This window comes from Ranitomeya imitator, chromosome 2, assembly GCF_032444005.1.
Source record: "Ranitomeya imitator isolate aRanImi1 chromosome 2, aRanImi1.pri, whole genome shotgun sequence".
NCBI lineage: Eukaryota > Metazoa > Chordata > Amphibia > Anura > Dendrobatidae > Ranitomeya > Ranitomeya imitator.
The window spans coordinates 132,667,389-132,684,611 of record NC_091283.1 but is presented as its reverse complement, the minus strand read 5'-3'; the positions used below and the strand labels follow the sequence as shown (position 1 = coordinate 132,684,611).

Sequence of the window (17,223 nt, the reverse complement as noted above, 5' to 3'; positions counted from 1 at the left end):
CCCGTGCTCCGTTCCACCCCTCCCGCGTTCCGATCCAAACCCCCCCCCCCACCCCATCATACTTACCGATCCTGCCGGGGTCCGTCCGTCTTCTCCCTGGGCGCCGCCATCTTCCAAAATGGCGGGCGCATGCGCAGTGCGCCCGCCGAATCTGCTGGCCGGCAGATTCATTCAAAGTGCATTTTGATCACTGAGATATAATCTATCCCAGTGATCAAAATAAAAAAATGATAAATGACCCCCCCCCTTTGTCACCCCCATAGGTAGGGACAATAAAAAAAATATAGAATTTTTTTTTTTTTTCCCACTAATGTTAGAATAGGGTTAGGGTTAGAGCTAGGGGTAGGGTTAGAGCTAGGGTTAGGGCTAGGGTTTTGGTATGTGCACACGTATTCTGGTCCTCTGCGGATTTTTCCGCTGCGGATTTGATAAATCCGCAGTGCTAAACCGCTGCGGATTTATGGCGGATTTACCATGTTTTTTCTGCGCATTTCACTGCGGTTTTACAACTGCGGTTTTCTATTGGAGCAGTTGTAAAACCGCTGCGGAATCCGCAGAAAGAAGAGACATGCTGCGGAATGTAAACCGCTGCGTTTCCGTGCAGTTTTTCTGCAGCATGTGTACAGCGATTTTTGTTTCCCATAGGTTTACATTGAACTGTAAACTCATGGGAAACTGCTGCGGATCCGCAGCAGTTTTCCGCAGCGTGTGCACATACCTTTAGAATTAGGCCATGTGCACACGGTGCGGATTTGGCTGCGGATCCGCAGTGGATTGGCCGCTGCGGATTCGCAGCAGTGTTCCATCAGGTTTACAGTACCAAGTAAACCTATGGAAAACCAAATCCGCTGTGCCCATGGTGCGGAAAATACCGTGCGGAATCCGCAGATGAAATCCGCACAAAAAACACTGGAAATCCGCGGAAAATCCGCAGGTAAAACGCAGTGCCTTTTACCCGCGGATTTTTAAAGAATGATGCTGAAAAATCTCACACGAATCCGCAACGTGGGCACATAGCCTTAGGGTTAGGGTTGGGGTTAGGGTTGTGATTAGGGTTATGGCTACAGTTGGGATTAGAGTTAGGGGTGTGTTGGGGTTAGTGTTGGAGTTATAATTGAGGGGTTTCCACTGTTTAGGCACATCAGGGGTCTCCAAACGCAACATGGCGCCACCATTGATTCCAGCCAATCTTATATTCAAAAAGTCAAATGGTGCTCCCTCAATTCCGAGCCCCGACGTGTGCCCAAACAGTGGTTTACCCCCACATATGGGGTACCAGCATACTCAAAATAAACTGCGCAACAATTACTGGGGTCCAATTTCTCCTGTTACCCTTGTGAAAAAAAAAAAATGCTTGCTAAAACATCATTTTTGAGGAAAGAAAAATGATTTTTTATTTTCACGGCTCTGCGTTGTAAACGTCTGTGAAGCACTTGGGGGTTCAAAGTGCTCACCACATATCTAGATAAGTTCCTTGGGGGGTCTAGTTTCTAAAATGGGGTCACTTGTGGGGGGTTTCTATTGTTTAGGCACACCAGGGGCTCTGCAAACGCAACATGACGCCCGCAGACCATTCCATCAAAGTCTGCATTTCAAAAGTCACTACTTCCCTTCTGAGCCCCGACGTGTGCCCAAACAGTGGTTTACCCCCACACATGGGGTATCGGCGTACTCAGGAGAAACTGGACAACAACTTTTGGGGTCCAATTTCTCCTGTAACCCTTGGGAAAATAAAAAATTCTGGGCTAAATAATTATTTTTGAGGAAAGAAAACGTATTTATTATTTTCACGGCTCTGCGTTGTAAACTTCTGTGAAGCACTTGGGGGTTCAAAGTGCTCACCACACATCTAGATAAGTTCCTTTCGGGGTCTAGTTTCCAAAATGGGGTCACTTGTGGGGGGTTTCTACTGTTTAGCCACATCAGGGGCTCTGCAAACGCAACGTGACGCCCGCAGAGCATTCCATCAAAGTCTGCATTTCAAAACGTCACTACTTCACTTCCGAGCCCCGGTGTGTGCCCAAACAGTGGTTTACCCCCACATATGGGGTATCAGCGTACTCAGGAGAAACTGGACAACAACTTTTGGGGTGAAATTTCTCCTGTTACCCTTGGGAAAATAAACAATTGCAGGCTAAAAGATCATTTTTGAGAAAATATTTTTTTTTTTTTCATGGCTCTGCGTTATAAACTTCTGTGAAGCACCTGGGGGTTTAAAGTGCTCAATATGCATCTAGATAAGTTCCTTGGGGGGTCTAGTTTCCAAAATGGGGTCACTTGTGGGGGAGCTCCAATGTTTAGGCACACAGGGGCTCTCCAAACGCGACATGGTGTCCGCTAACGATGGAAATAATTTTTCATTCAAAAAGTCAAATGGCGCTCCTTCCCTTCCGAGCCTTACCATGTGCCCAAACAGTGGTTTACCCCCACATGTGAGGTATTGGTGTACTCAGGAGAAATTGCCCAACAAATTTTAGGATCCATTTTATCCTGTTGCCCATGTGAAAATGAAAAAATTGAGGCTAAAAGAATTTTTTTGTGAAAAAAAAGTACTTTTTCATTTTTACGGATCAATTTGTGAAGCACCTGGGGGTTCAAAGTGCTCACTATGCATCTAGATAAGTTCCTTGGGGCGTCTACTTTCCAAAATGGGGTCACTTGTGGGGGAGCTCCAATTTTTAGGCACACGGGGGCTCTCCAAACGTGACATGGTGTCCGCTAAAGAGTGGAGCCAATTTTTCATTCAAAAAGTCAAATGGCGCTCCTTCCCTTCCAAGCCCTGCCGTGCGCCCAAACAGTGGTTTACCCCAACATATGAGGTATCAGTGTACTCAGGACAAATTGGACAACTTTCGTGGTTCAGTTTTGGGAAAATAAAAAAATTGTTGCTAAGTCTAAGTTCACATTAGCGTTGCGCCGCTGTTGCGTCGGCGACGCAGCGGCGACGCGCCCCTATGTTTAACATAGGGGACGCGTGCGTCTTTTTGGTTGCGTTTTTCGCCACGTGCGTCGTTTCCGACGCTGGCGTCGGACGCACGAAAACGCTACAAGTTGCATTTTCTGTGCGTCCGATTTTGGTCAAAAACGACGCACGCGTCGCAAAACGATGCGTCGCCGACGCAGGGCGGCGCAACGCTAGTGTGAACGTACCCTTAAAGATAATTTTTGTAAGTGCAGAGTTGTTAGAGACCCGATAGTATGTGTGCTGGGATATGTGGAAGAAATTGGAGTTGACAATACTTGGAAGATTGCAATTGCTAGGCTACTCTACATGGCCAGGAAAGTAATAGCACGAAACTGGATAAACGCGGAACCACCTGTGAGAAGGGAATTTCTCCAATATGTTCAACATGGTCTAAAATTGGAAAAGGGGGTGTACAGTAAAAGGGGGAAAATAGAACTCTTTAATAAAATATGGTCTCCTTGGCTTGATTTGGATTGAGGAGTATAGGCGTCGGGTTTCCTAAGACCTGGAAGAGGATAAATTACAAGAGGCAGATAATGCCTCGGTGGGGTGGAGATTGAGACTGAGCTGTCTTATGGGGGAGGGGGGTAGTTGGGGTAATGTTGGGGTTTATTAAAGTAAGAAAATGTGTATCTGATATAATGCAATGTAAATGGCATTCTGTTGTTCTCCTTTTTTTTATATTGTTAATAAAAATCTATTTAAATTAAAAAAAAAAAAAAAAAAAAGATAATTTTTGTGACTAAAAAGTTAAATGTTCATTTTTTCCTTCCATGTTGCTTCTGCTGCTGTGAAGCACCTGAAGGGTTAATAAACTTCTTGAATGTGGTTTTGAGTACCTTGAGGGGTGCAGTTTTTAGAATGGTGTCACTTTTGGGTATTTTCAGCCATATAGACCCCTCAAACTGACTTTAAATGTGAGGTGGTCCCTAAAAAAAAAATGGTTTTGTAAATTTCGTTGTAAAAATGACAAATCGCTGGTCAAATTTTAACCCTTATAACTTCCTAGCAAAAAAAAAAATTTGTTTCCAAAATTGTGCTGATGTAAAGTATACATGTGGGAAATGTTATTTATTAACTATTTTGTGTCACATAACTCTCTGGTTTAACAGAATAAAAATTCAAAATGTGAAAATTGCGAAATTTTCGCCAAATTTCCGTTTTTATCACAAATAAACGCAGAATTTATTGACCTAAATTTACCACTAACATGAAGCCAAATATGTCACGAAAAAACAATCTCAGAACCGCTAGGATCCGTTGAAGCGTTCGTGAGTTATTACCTCATAAAGGGACACTGGTCAGAATTGCAAAAAACGGCAAGGTCTTTAAGGTCAAAATCGGCTGAGTCATGAAGGGGTTAAAAATATGGTGCCCAAAACTGGACACAGTATTCCAGATGAGGAATGACCGAGGAGGAGTAGAGGGGGATAATAACTTCATGGGATCTATTATTATTATTATTATTATTATTATTATACATTTTTATAGCGCCATTTATTCCATGGCGCTTTATATGTGAATACGGGGCAAATATAGACAAATACATTAAACATGAGCAGATAACAAGGCACACGAGTACATAAGGAGGGAGAACCCTGCCCGCGAGGGCTCACAGTCTGCAGGGGGTGGGTGAGGATACACTAGGAGAGGGAAGAGCTGGCTGTGCGGCTGTTCAGTAGGTTGAGGATCACTGCAGGCTGTAGGCTTGTCGGAAGAGATGAGTCTTCAGGTTCTTTTTGAAGGTTTCTATGGTAGGCGCAAGTCTGATGTGTTGGGGTAGAGAGTTCCAGAGTATGGGGGAAGCACGGGAGAAGTCTTGGATGCGGTTATGGGAAGAAGAGATGAGAGGGGAGTAGAGAAGGAGGTCTTGGGAGGACCGGAGGTCGCGTGTAGGTAGGTACCGGGAGACCATGTCACAGATGTATGGAGGAGACAGGTTGTGGATGGCTTTGTATGTCAGTGTGAGGGTTTTGAACTGGAGTCTCTGGGCGATAGGAAGCCAGTGAAGGGCTTGACACAGGGGAGAGGCTGGGGAATAGCGGGGGGACAGGTGGATTAGTCGGGCAGCAGAGTGTAGGATGGATTGGAGTGGTGCCAGAGTGCTAGAGGGGAGTCCAGAGAGTAGGAGGTTGCAGTAGTCGAGGCGGGAGATGATAAGGGCATGCACTAGCGTTTTTGCAGTGTTGCGGTCAAGGAAAGCACGGATCCGGGAAATATTTTTGAGTTTGAGACGACAGGAGGAGGCAAGGGCTTGGATATGTGGCTTGAAAGAGAGGGCAGAGTCGAGGATCACCCCGAGGCACCGGGCGTGTGGGACTGGGGATAGTGAGCAGCCATTGACATTGATGGATAGGTCTGGTGGAGGGGTAGAGTGAGATGGGGGAAAGATGATGAATTCTGTTTTGTCCATGTTCAGTTGTAGAAAGCGAGCAGAAAAGAAGGCTGAAATGGCAGACAGACAGTGCGGGATTTTGGTAAGCAAGGAGGAGAGGTCAGGTCCGGAGAGGTAGATCTGCGTGTCGTCAGCGTAGAGATGGTACTGCATACCGTGGGATTCTATGAGCTGTCCCAGGCCGAAAGTGTAGATGGAGAAGAGTAGGGGTCCTAGAACAGAGCCTTGAGGAACACCGACTGACAAGGGGCGAAGTGAGGAGGTGGTGTGGGGGAGGGAGACACTGAATGTTCGGTCTGTCAGATATGACGAGATCCAGGAAAGGGCCAAGTCTGTGATGCCAAGGGATGAGAGGATTTGTAGCAAAAGGGAGTGGTCTACAGTGTCAAAGGCAGAAGACAAGTCCAGGAGAAGGAGGACAGAGTAGTGTCGCTTGCTCCTGGCAGTTAGTAGGTCATTGGTGACTTTAGTTAGGGCAGTTTCAGTTGAGTGATGGGAACGGAAGCCTGATTGTAACCGATCAAAGAGGGAGCAGGAGGAGAAGTGGGAGGACAGTTCAAGATGGACGTGTTGCTCCAGCAATTTGGAGGCATAAGGGAGAAGAGATATCGGGCGATAGCTAGACACAGAGGATGGGTCGAGGGAGGGCTTTTTGAGGATGGGTGTGATCTTGGCATGCTTGAAGGATGAGGGAAAGACACCTGTTGTGAGTGAGAGGTTGAAGAGGTGCGTTAGGGTTGGGATGAAGACCGTGGAAAGGTTAGGGATGAGGTGGGATGGGAGCGGGTCAAGCGTGCAGGTGGTGAGGTGTGATCTTGACAGGAGGGTGGAGAGCTGATCTTCTGTCATGGTGGAGAAGCTGGTTTTGGAGGAGCAGGGTTGAGCAGCTAAGAGGGGCAGTGGGCGCTGTGGGCCAAAGCTTTCTCTGATCGTATCGATCTTCTGTTTAAAGAAAGAGGCGAAGTCATCAGCAGAAATGAGGGGGGAAGGAGGAGGTGCGGGGGGACGGAGTAGAGAATTGAAAGTGTTGAAAAGCTGTTTAGGGTTGTGGGACAGGGAGGATATGAGGGATGAGAAGTAAGTTTGTTTTGCGGCAGTGAGCGCAGACTTGAAGCTGGCGAGGGACTGCTTGTATGCAGTGAGGTGGTCGGCAGAGTGGGATCGCTTCCATCTCCGCTCAGCAATCCTGGAAGCCCGTCTCAATTCTTTGGTCAGGCTGGTCAGCCAGGGCTGCCTGTTAATTGTACGAGTTTTACTATGCATGAGTGGGGCGGCCGAATCGAGTGTTGTTGTTATTGTGGTGTTATAAAAAGTGGCAGCAGCATCTGTGTCATGAAGGGAAGCTATGTCTGTGAGAGGGAGAAGGGACTCGGAGAGTGATTGTAAGTTGAGATGTTTGAGATTTCGGCGAGGGTGAGTGAGTTTGTGGAGTGGGGGTTGCACACTAGGAGAGGAGAGGGACGAGAATGTCAGTAGGTTGTGGTCAGACAGGGGGAGGGGTGTGTTAGTGAGGTTAGTAAGGGAGCAGAGGCGGGTGAAGATGAGGTCCAGCGTGTGGCCATCTTTGTGAGTGGCCTCAGAGGACCATTGAGTGAGGCCAAAGGAGGCAGTCAGTGATAAAAGTTTAGAGGTAGCTGAGGTGAAAGTGTCAATGGGGACATTGAAATCACCCATGATGATAGTGGGGATGTCAACAGAGAGGAAATGAAGTAGCCAGGTGGTGAAGTGGTCGAGAAAGGTGGAGATGGCTAGTTCTGGGGGGCGGTAGATGACAGCCAGCTGGAGGTTGGAGGGGGTATAGATGCGGACAGAGTGCACCTCAAACGAGGGAAGATCTAGACTCTGTGCTTCTGTAAATGCAACCCAGAATTGTTTGCCCTTTTTTTATTTATTTATTTATTTATTTTGCTGCATCACCCAATGCAATCGCGCATCATGCGTCACACATAATGCAATGTTGATTAAAGAAGCACCCCCATAAAAGTTTTTATCCTCTTAATATATTGCAGTGATCATATTATATGGCACTGCACACTTAAAATTGCTCATTTTTCCCTTCTACCCAGTTAATTTGTTTGTTTTCTATTAGGTCTATGACGACATGTGCTTAAAAACGGAGTACCTGCATCCTGCTATGCTCTATGGAGAATCAGGAGGTCAACTTGGTCTACACAAGTCATGAGTCGTCAAGGCAAAATGTCCTGGCAGGGGGAGGAGGGAGCAGCCATGTCAGTTGAACAGGGGGATGACTCTTGTAAGATCTAGAGACTTCCTGTTTGTACATAAAGCAGAGAAAAGACAAGAATTAACTAGGTAGCAAGACAAAATGAGCAAGTGTATGTATACAGTGCTATATAATATGATGACTGCAATATATTCAGGGTATAAAAATATTCATGGGAGGAGTAGGAGTGCTTCTTTAAGATTATGAGCTGGAACAATATTTTTGCAAAGCTGGCTCCAGAAAAAAAAAAAAAATTCTCTATAGCTTCATTGGGGGAAGCAGGAAATCATTCTTCAACTTTACTGATCACTTCTTAATGTGTTACAGAAAAAGGCAGTGATAGACTTCAAATCCAACGGCCATATCTACGACAACAGAATAGTTCTCAATGGGATAGAGTTAAAAGCATTTTTAGAAACTCTCCCTGATGTCAAAATTGTAAAGGTAAGATCACATTTAGTCTGTGCTTCATCCTCTACCCCCCATCCCACACTGTCTCTCAAGTTTTACTGGCCCATTTATTATGGCTTATTGAAACGCAAAAAGGATTTTTCTTTATCTCTTCATTGGGAGGACACAGGTAACCACGGGTGTATTCTGCTATCGCTAGGAGGCTGACACTATGCAAAAAAAGAAACTAGCTCCTCCCCAGCAGTATACACCCTCCGACAGGCACAAACTACCTCAGTTTAAGCTAGTGTCTGTAGGAGGCAGACCTGGATCTGATCCCAGATCCGTCTTTTCCTTTTGAGGTCACATGTTGTGTTTTATTAATCTTTTTCCTTTGTCTTTCAGGTTCTTCAGCTTCAGGGTAACAGGGTGTAATGTCTCACCTTGTTTTCCCACACTTATGCGACCGAGAGAGCAGTGTGGTGTCACCCACATCGCCCACTCTCGGACCCGCAGGCAGGACTTTATCGCCTGTCACCTTTACTGGTGTTTCAGGGTAATTACTGGCGGTCAGTCCTTGCCTTTTCCCCTCCTCACCCCTTACCTCGGAGACGGCTGAGAGGAAGACGCTGGTCACCAGCGGTGACCTCCCCCTTGTAAGGGGTTGATGCAGTCTTCTGCACCATCTGGAGACAGTGCGGGAAGGAGGATCACGATTTCCAGTGACCCTCACCCACCCTGAGGGCTCCTGATATGATCCTCGTCAGTGAAGAGGGATTAGGGACTCACCTTTTACATGTATGTCCCTTTCTCTGTGCCCGGCAGCTACCCGCCTGCCTCACTGTTTAACCGTAGTAGGAATTCACCGCACACTCTTGTTTGTCAATTTGCAGATGTGCTGTACACACTTTATTCCAAAAAAGATTGTTTCAAACAGATAAACAGACCACAAGCAGTGTAGAGATAAAATTTGTCATAACAACCCAACGTTTCGACCCTCCCGGGTCTTAGTCATGGGGTTACTGGTGAAAAATAGAGACAAAATATAAGGCACTGAATACCATACATATTATATACATTATATACAAAACAATATAAGATAGCAAGAATATCATGATTGCATAGACAATTATAGTCTCCAACTAAGAGAGAGGCATTAAAACAGAGAAGGGGCAGCCAGTAGTAGTAACAGTAACGTACTAAGATGCGGCATAATATAAATGAATAGCGTACAAAAATGACAAGCTTGTATTACCTTGGTTGTAGGTGTCAGAACGGAAGGTGAAGAATGTGGTAGGGACCCTTATACTTAGAGTACCAGAAACTGCAATGGATAATAGAAATGTTATAGGGAGAGATATCTGAGCAAGTCAGTCCTAAAATGTGGGTGGCTGTCTGTGTTCTGTTTATATAAACTGTCTGTTGTATAATAGTGCCATGATGAAGGAAGATGTTGTATAATTAGATGGCATGGCAGTAGCCCCTTAGTGTAATAGAAAACTTAATATAGGATGGCTGAGATGGAAGCCCAGGGGTACAAAATTGATAATAGTAGTAAGGTCTCAGATCTGACTGAAGTCTTAGGCTATGTGCACACTTTGCGGATTCCACTGCGGAATTTTCTGCAGCGGAATTCCAAAATCCGCAGTGAAAACCCGTTGCGGTTTTTACTGCGGATTTATTGCGGTTTTTACTGCGGTTTCCTATGCGGATTTTCATCTGCATTTTCCTATTGGAGCAGGTGAAAATCCGCAGAAAAGAAGTGACATGCTGCAGAATGTAATCCGCTTAGTTTCCGCACGGTTTTTTCCGCAGCATGTGCACAGCGTTTTGTTTCCCATAGGTTTACATTGTACTGTAAACTCATGGGAAACTGCTGCGGATCTGCAGCGGTCAAATCCGCTGCAGTTCCGCAGCAAAATCCGCAAAGTGTGCACTTAGCCTCACAGTCCCTGGTCCAGGTCCTGGAGCGATCACCACTGACTGCAGTCTCCTCGTTTGGGGAGCCGCTTTTTCTTAGACACACAGCGCAGGACCACTGGAACGCCAAAGAGGCCTCTCTCCCTGTCAATCTCCTGGAGATCAGGGCAATTTTTTCTTTGATCTTTGCCACTGGCATTCTCTTTCCGAGCCAGCCGGTCTGCATACAGTCGGACAATGCCACGGCCGAGGCCTACATAAACTGTCAAGGCAGAACTCGCAGCAAGCAAGTTATGATAGATGTAACAAGGATTCTGCGATGGGCAGAACGTCTCATTTCCGCCATATCAGCCATGCACATTCTGAGGGTAGAAAGTCGGCCAGACGATTTTCTGAGCCATCAGGGTTTTGCTTCGGGCGGGTGGTTGCTCAGCCCCGCCATCTTCATCCAGATATGCTGAAATGGGGCTCTCCGGACGTCGTCCTCATGGCGTCTCGGATAAACCACGAGGTTCCTTGGTTCGTAGCCAGGTCTCGGGATCCGCCAGCCACCTCTTGAGATGCTCTAGTAATATCGTGGTCACAATTCCAACTGCCTTGTCTTTTTCCGTCTCCTTGTCTGAGTGTCATGAAAAGGATAAAGGAAGAAGAGATCTCTATAATCCTGGTAGCTCCGGATTGGCCAAGAATGGCCCGGTGAACATGTTCATGGACGCCCCTTGGAAGCTTCCTGGCCGTCCAGATCCTCTCTTTAGGTTCCCTCTTCCACAAGAGTTTATAGTCTCTGAATTTAGCAGCATGGCCTTTTGAGACTATAGTCCTGAGAGAGGCAGTGTTTTTCCCATCTGGTCATTCAGACCATGTTTAGGGCCAGGAAACCAGCATCCTTGTGTATCTAATACAAACACTGAAAGTCATTCTTCCGGTGGAGTGTGGACAAGGGTTTTGTCCCTATGTCCTTTTTTCTCTTCTTTCCGGTCTTGGTTTTCTACAAGCGGGTCTTAACTTGGCTCTATCGTTTCGATCAATTCTTTTCCAACGCAATCTGGCTTCTCGTTCCCAGGTAAAAGACCTTTCTTCAAGGAGTCGCCCACCTGGTACCTCCTTATCGTCTTCCGATAGAGCCATGGGATTTTAACCTTGTCTTTGGCACACTGCAGCACGCTCCTGTTGAGCCCATTCAAAACATCACGTTTTTTTCTCCTGTCTTGGACAGTTGTCTTAGTTAAATTACGTCCATCAGGAGAGTTTCCGAGTTAATGGTATTGTCCTGCCGCTCCTGATTCTATATCAGCACAAGGTAGTTCTCAGGCCTGTTCCTTCCTTTCTACCCATGGTGGTCTTTTCATTTCTCATTAATTAAGACATTGTCCTTCCTTCTGTGTCTTGCCGGTCCATCTCCTGGAGAAGTCCCTATACATTCTGGATCCCGTCACAGCTATCCGAGTCTACCTTTCAAGGACTGCTCCCTTTCGACAATCTCATGCCCTGTTCGTCATCTCTGAGGGTTATCATAATGGGCTCCTAGCTTTTAAGTTCACTATTGCCGTGGAGGCATTCTGCGTTCAGGACAAACAGCCTCTTCAGGTGGTGAAGGCTCACTCCGCTCTGCGGTGGGGGCCTCCTGGGCTGTTCGTTACCAGGATTTGGCTTTCCAAATTGTAAGGCCACAACCTAGTCATCTTTGCACTCCTTTGCAAGTTTTTTTACAGGGTTCATACCCATGCCTCATTTGATGCAGGCCTCAGAAGGAAGGTGCTGCAGTCGGCAGTTTTGCACCAGCCGACCTGAGTCTGTTTATTCCTCGAATCTTCCTGTTTCCCACCCTAGGGCCTGCCTTGGGACGTCCCATGGTTACCTGTGTCCCCCAATGAAGCGATAAAGAAAGAGGGATTTTTGATACCGTAAAATCTTTCTTGGAGCCTTCATTGGGGGACACAGCACCCTCTTTAACTGTTGGTACCATTATTTGGTCTATGTGCCTTCGTTGTTGGATTGGTACATACATATGATGAGTTTTATGGTTGTTTCTCCTACTGCTTTAACACTAACTGAGGTACTTTGTGCCTGTCGGAGGGTGTATACTGCTGGGGAGGAGCTATTTTCCTTTTTTTGCATAGTGTCAGCCTCCTAGCGACAGCAGCATACACCCATGGTTACCTGTGTCCACCAATGAAGGCTCTAAGAAAGAGATTTTACAGTGAGTACCAAAAATCCCTCTTTTTTTGTACTTGCCGAAAGGAGAGCTAATGTTTGTTTTTGGTCAACTGTTGTGGTCTTTTTTTTATTTTTTCACTAATCTTCAAGGAGTGCATTAAGATGATATTTAAAACTGTATGTTTTTGGATTATTTACCGTGAAATAGAATGTGTCAGTGGGATCATCCCTCCTAAGCTGCCTATATTTGCATGTAGGTCATAGGAAGCTGAATAAAATGACACCTTGATATCTGCGATCCAAAATCTTATTCAAGAGAAATCCAATTTCTTCTTAATATGTAAAAGCTGTTAAGATCTATGGGCCGGACAGAGATCTGAGCTTATTATAGAATGAAAGGGAGCATCACCAGTGTGAGACATGTAATGACTGACAGGCTGATCTACATGACTCACACTGGTGACTTCCCCTTTCATTTATAATAAGCTATAGAGGCAGACTCTCGGGGAGAGCTAGGACAGACCCATTAATAGTTAATTTACATCAAGGTATCTGTTTGTTCAATTTCCTATGACCTGTATGCCAGTACAGATGGCTTAGGAAGGTTGATCCCCTTTTAAGCTGGCCATCCCTCCTAAACACATGAAAGCTCGTTTGGCGGAGCACTCCTGTGTCTTCTATGAGAAATCTGTTGCATGACCTGTCTGGCTATGGCTGATCTGGTAAATAGTCGGGAGATCCAGCTCAACACAGTAACATATCTTCAGATTTATTAGTGCACTGTTAAAATGACTTCACATGCACCTGTAGTCCATAAATTAGAGCATCAACGCGTTACTGGTGTGCTTTGCACTTTTACTGATCATGTGGCTCATCTACAGGAGAACAAAGTGATGGTCATTCTGAAATCGGACATGCCCGGTTGACATCTTTTCTGAAGATCAGTTGTCTGGGGCCTTAATACACATTAGATTGTCTCCCAAACCTGTTGATATTGACATTATTCTAATATGTATGGGGACATTTAGCTTTTTTTTTTCAACTTGCTTTCCTGTGCACAATTGCTGATTTTTATTTATTTACCTTTTGCAGATGAAAGGCCCAGAGAGTGGCGACAATGTGGATAGTAACTCTGCATTAACCATGCCAGTCATCCCCATGAACACCATTGCAGAAGCGGTCATCGAAATGATCAACAGAGGACAAATCCAGATAACCATTAATGGATTTAACATTAGCAATGGCCTGGCTACAACGCAGGTGAGTGCACGTAAGCTTCTGCTTCTCCGTCCTAAGTGCTCTGTGCCTTATTGGAAAGGCGTTTCCTCTTTTTCTTGTTCACTAGTAGAACAATTATGAACAAAACTTTTCTTTGAGTTTTACACTATGAAAACGATTTCACTTTCTCCCAGATTAACAATAAAGCTGCTACCGGTGAAGAGGTTCCTCGCACTATCATTGTTACCACTCGCTCGCAGTACGGCCTGCCAGAAGATGCCGTTGTGTACTGCAACTTCAACCAGCTTTACAAGATAGATCCTACCACTCTGCAGATGTGGGCAAATGTAAGTAGCAAGAATAGTGATAGTGTGAGGAGAATATTTATAAGTACTTTTTCCCTTTTGTTTCTTTTACAAATGAAATGTGGCTTCTTCTTGTTATGAAAAAAAGTATTGCTATTCTTCCATTGCAGATTCTGAAGAGAGTTCCAAACAGTGTTCTGTGGCTGTTAAGGTTCCCTGCGGTAGGAGAGCCGAACATCCAGCAGTATGCCCAAAACATGGGGCTGCCACAGTCCAGAATAATTTTCTCCCCAGTGGCACCTAAAGAAGAACATGTCCGAAGAGGACAGTTGGCAGATGTGTGTTTAGATACACCGTTGTGCAATGGGCACACCACTGGAATGGATGTCCTTTGGGCAGGGACTCCAATGGTCACCATGCCAGGTAAGACTAGCTCACTAAATCTGTGATGTTTCTTGTCTTGGATCTTTCACAAGATAATATTTATTGGTCTGTTGGTTGAAATGAAGATGCTGTTGTTCCTTACCAGGCATTGGTCAGCGAAGGTTTACTTTGACTTACAACAACTTACGTTAATGGAAAGTTGGATTTATATTTGTGTCTGTTGTAGGTGACACGCTTGCATCTCGTGTTGCTGCGTCACAGCTGACCTGTCTTGGATGTCCAGAATTAATTGCTAAAAGCAAACAAGAATATGAAGATACTGCTGTGAAATTGGGCGTTGACCTAGAATTGTAAGTACTATGGATGAGTGCAAAATGAAAGTGGTCTTTCACGTAAACTCACTTTCTTTATCAGTAGTACAAGATATATTGACTTCCTTATCGGTGTATAGAGATACACAGATACAACTTTTTAAACATAAGTCACACAAGCATTCTCGCTGCATATGTTTGGCGACATCATTACGATTTCAAGCCATTATAGAAGATTTAATACACAATACATATCTAACATTGTGGTCTTGTTTTTCTGTACAGCCTGAAAAAGATCCGTGCAAAAGTGTGGAAACAAAGGATAACTAGTCCCCTCTTCAATACCAAACAGTACACTATGGATTTGGAGAGATTATACTTGGAAATGTGGGAGCATTTTTCAGCTGGAAGTAAACCCGATCATCTCATCAAGCCGGTGGAAGTCACAGACTCTGCGTAACTGATGTTTCCACAGTGAGGTCACCGTACTGGGAAGACACATGTCATTCATTTGTTGTTTTCTTCCTTTTGTTTCTCTTGCTAAACTTACAGGGAATCTTGCAAATCAGCCATTCAGTGACAACTTCACGGACACACAATTGTTCTTGAGAAATTTTTTAGTTTTGTCTTGCGATATGCATATTTCAAGTATGGGCTTTTAAACATGAGTTTGTGTGTCTGCTAGCTCGAAACATTACTCTCAGCTTAAATCTTGTAGCTAACTGTGCAGGTTGAAAGAGTTCAAAACAAATCACAAAGCATCATTAATGGTGTTCTAGTCCTTTTTATAGGTTTTATAAACCACTTGTAGCCTTTTAACGTCTGGCATTTGTTTACAAGCAAGCCTGTTTGTGTGTGCTTTGGTATAAATGATATGTCTCCCTTCAGAAATGTGCTTGATTTGACATTTACTCAGCCTGTCCTCACAGTAAGCCGTATTATCCCATTTCATGAAGTCTACGAATGGAAAGTGCACAGCCAAAATGAACTGCGCTGCCGTCCTGTGAAAGAGTGTAAAGCACACATATTGCAGATTCTGATGGTGTCGCATGTATTTAACTGACTAAATGCGATATATTTGGTGTATTTACTTGTACTTGCACGCAGTGGACTCCTTAAAATGTGTCTCATACAGAATCTTGATTTTGGAAAATGTTTCACCCATTTTTCATTGACGTTGTATGGATGTAACTCATTGGTTGTGTGGAAAATAAGCATGTGCCGCAACAGATTAGATAAGTTAATGTGCCTCTGCATATTGCCTATTTGATTTAATAAACTCAGTTGGCTTTTCAGCTGTAAAAGTGACTCTTTATTCATGTGTACTAATTGGATTTTTTTCTGTTCAGCAAATAATAAGTGGAGATTTTCATATTTTAATGTCTAGCCAAGGAGAAAAATATGGTCATCCCTGACAGCACATTGTTGGGGGTTGTCCTCCTTCGTAGGGACAGGAAACATGACAGGTTATAAGGCCCCTCCCACGCTCACCCTTTTAGGGACAGGAAAACCACTATGTGGATGGACACACGAGAGAGGTGTTTAGGCCTGAAGATTACCTTTAAGTTCAGACTCTGGAAAATTGGGGGGTCCATCATCTTCCTCCTGTCAAGTGGTCTGTGGCTGACATCTCTCGAAGAGAGGTCCCTGAGCCTGAACTAGTTGAGCAGAATGAGGCTCCTGGTCTTCGAGCCGTTTCCTTCTTGGGGTATGTGAGGGAGCCACCGCCATCTTGGACGGGCATACTAACAGAGATTGGCGTGACTCCATTTTGTCTCCTGGTCACAGGTCTGCAGAGAGGAACGCTCCTGGCCCCCACCTTCACACATAACGATATTGTTAACGATATCGTTGCATTTTGTGACGTAGCAATGATATCGTTAATGAAATCGTTTATGTGTGACAGCGACCAACGATCAGGCCCCTGCTAGGAGATCGTTGGTCGCTGAAGAAAGTCCAGGACATCGCTGGATCGGCGTGTGTGACACCGATCCAGCGATGTCTTCACTGGTAACCAGGGTAAACATCGGGTAACCCGATGTTTACCCTGGTTACCATCCTAAAAGTAAAAAAACAAACAGTACATACTTACCTACCGCTGTCTGTCCCCGGCGCTGTGCTCTGCTCTCCTCCTGCACTGGCTGTGAGCGTCGGTCAGCCGGAAAGCAGAGCGGTGACGTCACCGCTCTGCTTTCCGGCCGCTGTGCTCACACAGACAGTACAGGAGGAGTGCAGAGAAGCAGAGCGCCGGGACAGACAGCGGTAGGTAAGTATGTACTGTTTGTTTTTTTACTTTTAGGATGGTAACCAGGGTAAACATCGGGTTACTAAGCGCGGCCCTGCGCTTAGTTACCTGATGTTTACCCTGGTTACCGGCATCGTTGGTCGCTGGAGAGCGGTCTATGTGACAGCTCTCCAGCGACCAAACAGCGACGCTGCAGCGATCCGGATCGTTGTCGGTATCGCTGCAGCGTCGCTTAATGTGAAGGGGCCTTTAAGCTCAGTGTAGCAGGCAGAAGGTTCTTCAAAGCCAATGGGGAAGCCACACCAGCAGGGGACAAGAAGGTGCCTGGGGGCTTAATTAAAGCACACATGTCAAGTGGCCACAGGATATACATCTATTGTGGCCTTCCAGTCGAACCGTCTCCAACATGGAATCGTGAATTATGGACGCATCTTCCGAGGTACAGGCTCATAAAAAATATCCCCCTCGCCCTAAAGAAATTGCGCATCAGTGCAATTCCCGAGTCCGTGGGAGTTCTGAAACCTGAGATATGGAGATCAGCCTCCCACAGCGACCGAATGGGTCCGGGTTTGGTCCCTGGGCGACCGGCAGAACCAACCTTGTGCGCTGGTACCGCCCGTGTACTGATCCAACCACCCTGAGAGCAGTTATCCTATTTATTAGATATTGGAATAAATCTTGCGGAGGGGTGGAGAATGCTAGCCCACCC

General features: G+C 45.5%; 1 protein-coding gene across 6 annotated transcripts in view; it reads left to right on the top strand.

Moving 5' to 3' along the window:
- Positions 1 to 15,573, top strand: part of OGT (O-linked N-acetylglucosamine (GlcNAc) transferase) — a 66,355-nt gene extending 50,782 nt beyond the window's left edge. For all 6 annotated transcript variants that reach the window (XM_069747260.1, XM_069747259.1, XM_069747256.1 and 3 more), the window contains 6 exons: positions 7,912 to 8,028; positions 13,144 to 13,311; positions 13,464 to 13,616; positions 13,745 to 13,997; positions 14,185 to 14,308; positions 14,555 to 15,573. In XM_069747260.1, the coding sequence (XP_069603361.1) occupies positions 7,912 to 8,028; positions 13,144 to 13,311; positions 13,464 to 13,616; positions 13,745 to 13,997; positions 14,185 to 14,308; positions 14,555 to 14,729 (990 nt within the window). In that variant the 3' untranslated portion in view covers positions 14,730 to 15,573. The remainder of the gene's footprint in view (positions 1 to 7,911; positions 8,029 to 13,143; positions 13,312 to 13,463; positions 13,617 to 13,744; positions 13,998 to 14,184; positions 14,309 to 14,554) is intronic.
- The last annotated feature ends 1,650 nt before the right edge of the window (positions 15,574 to 17,223 follow it).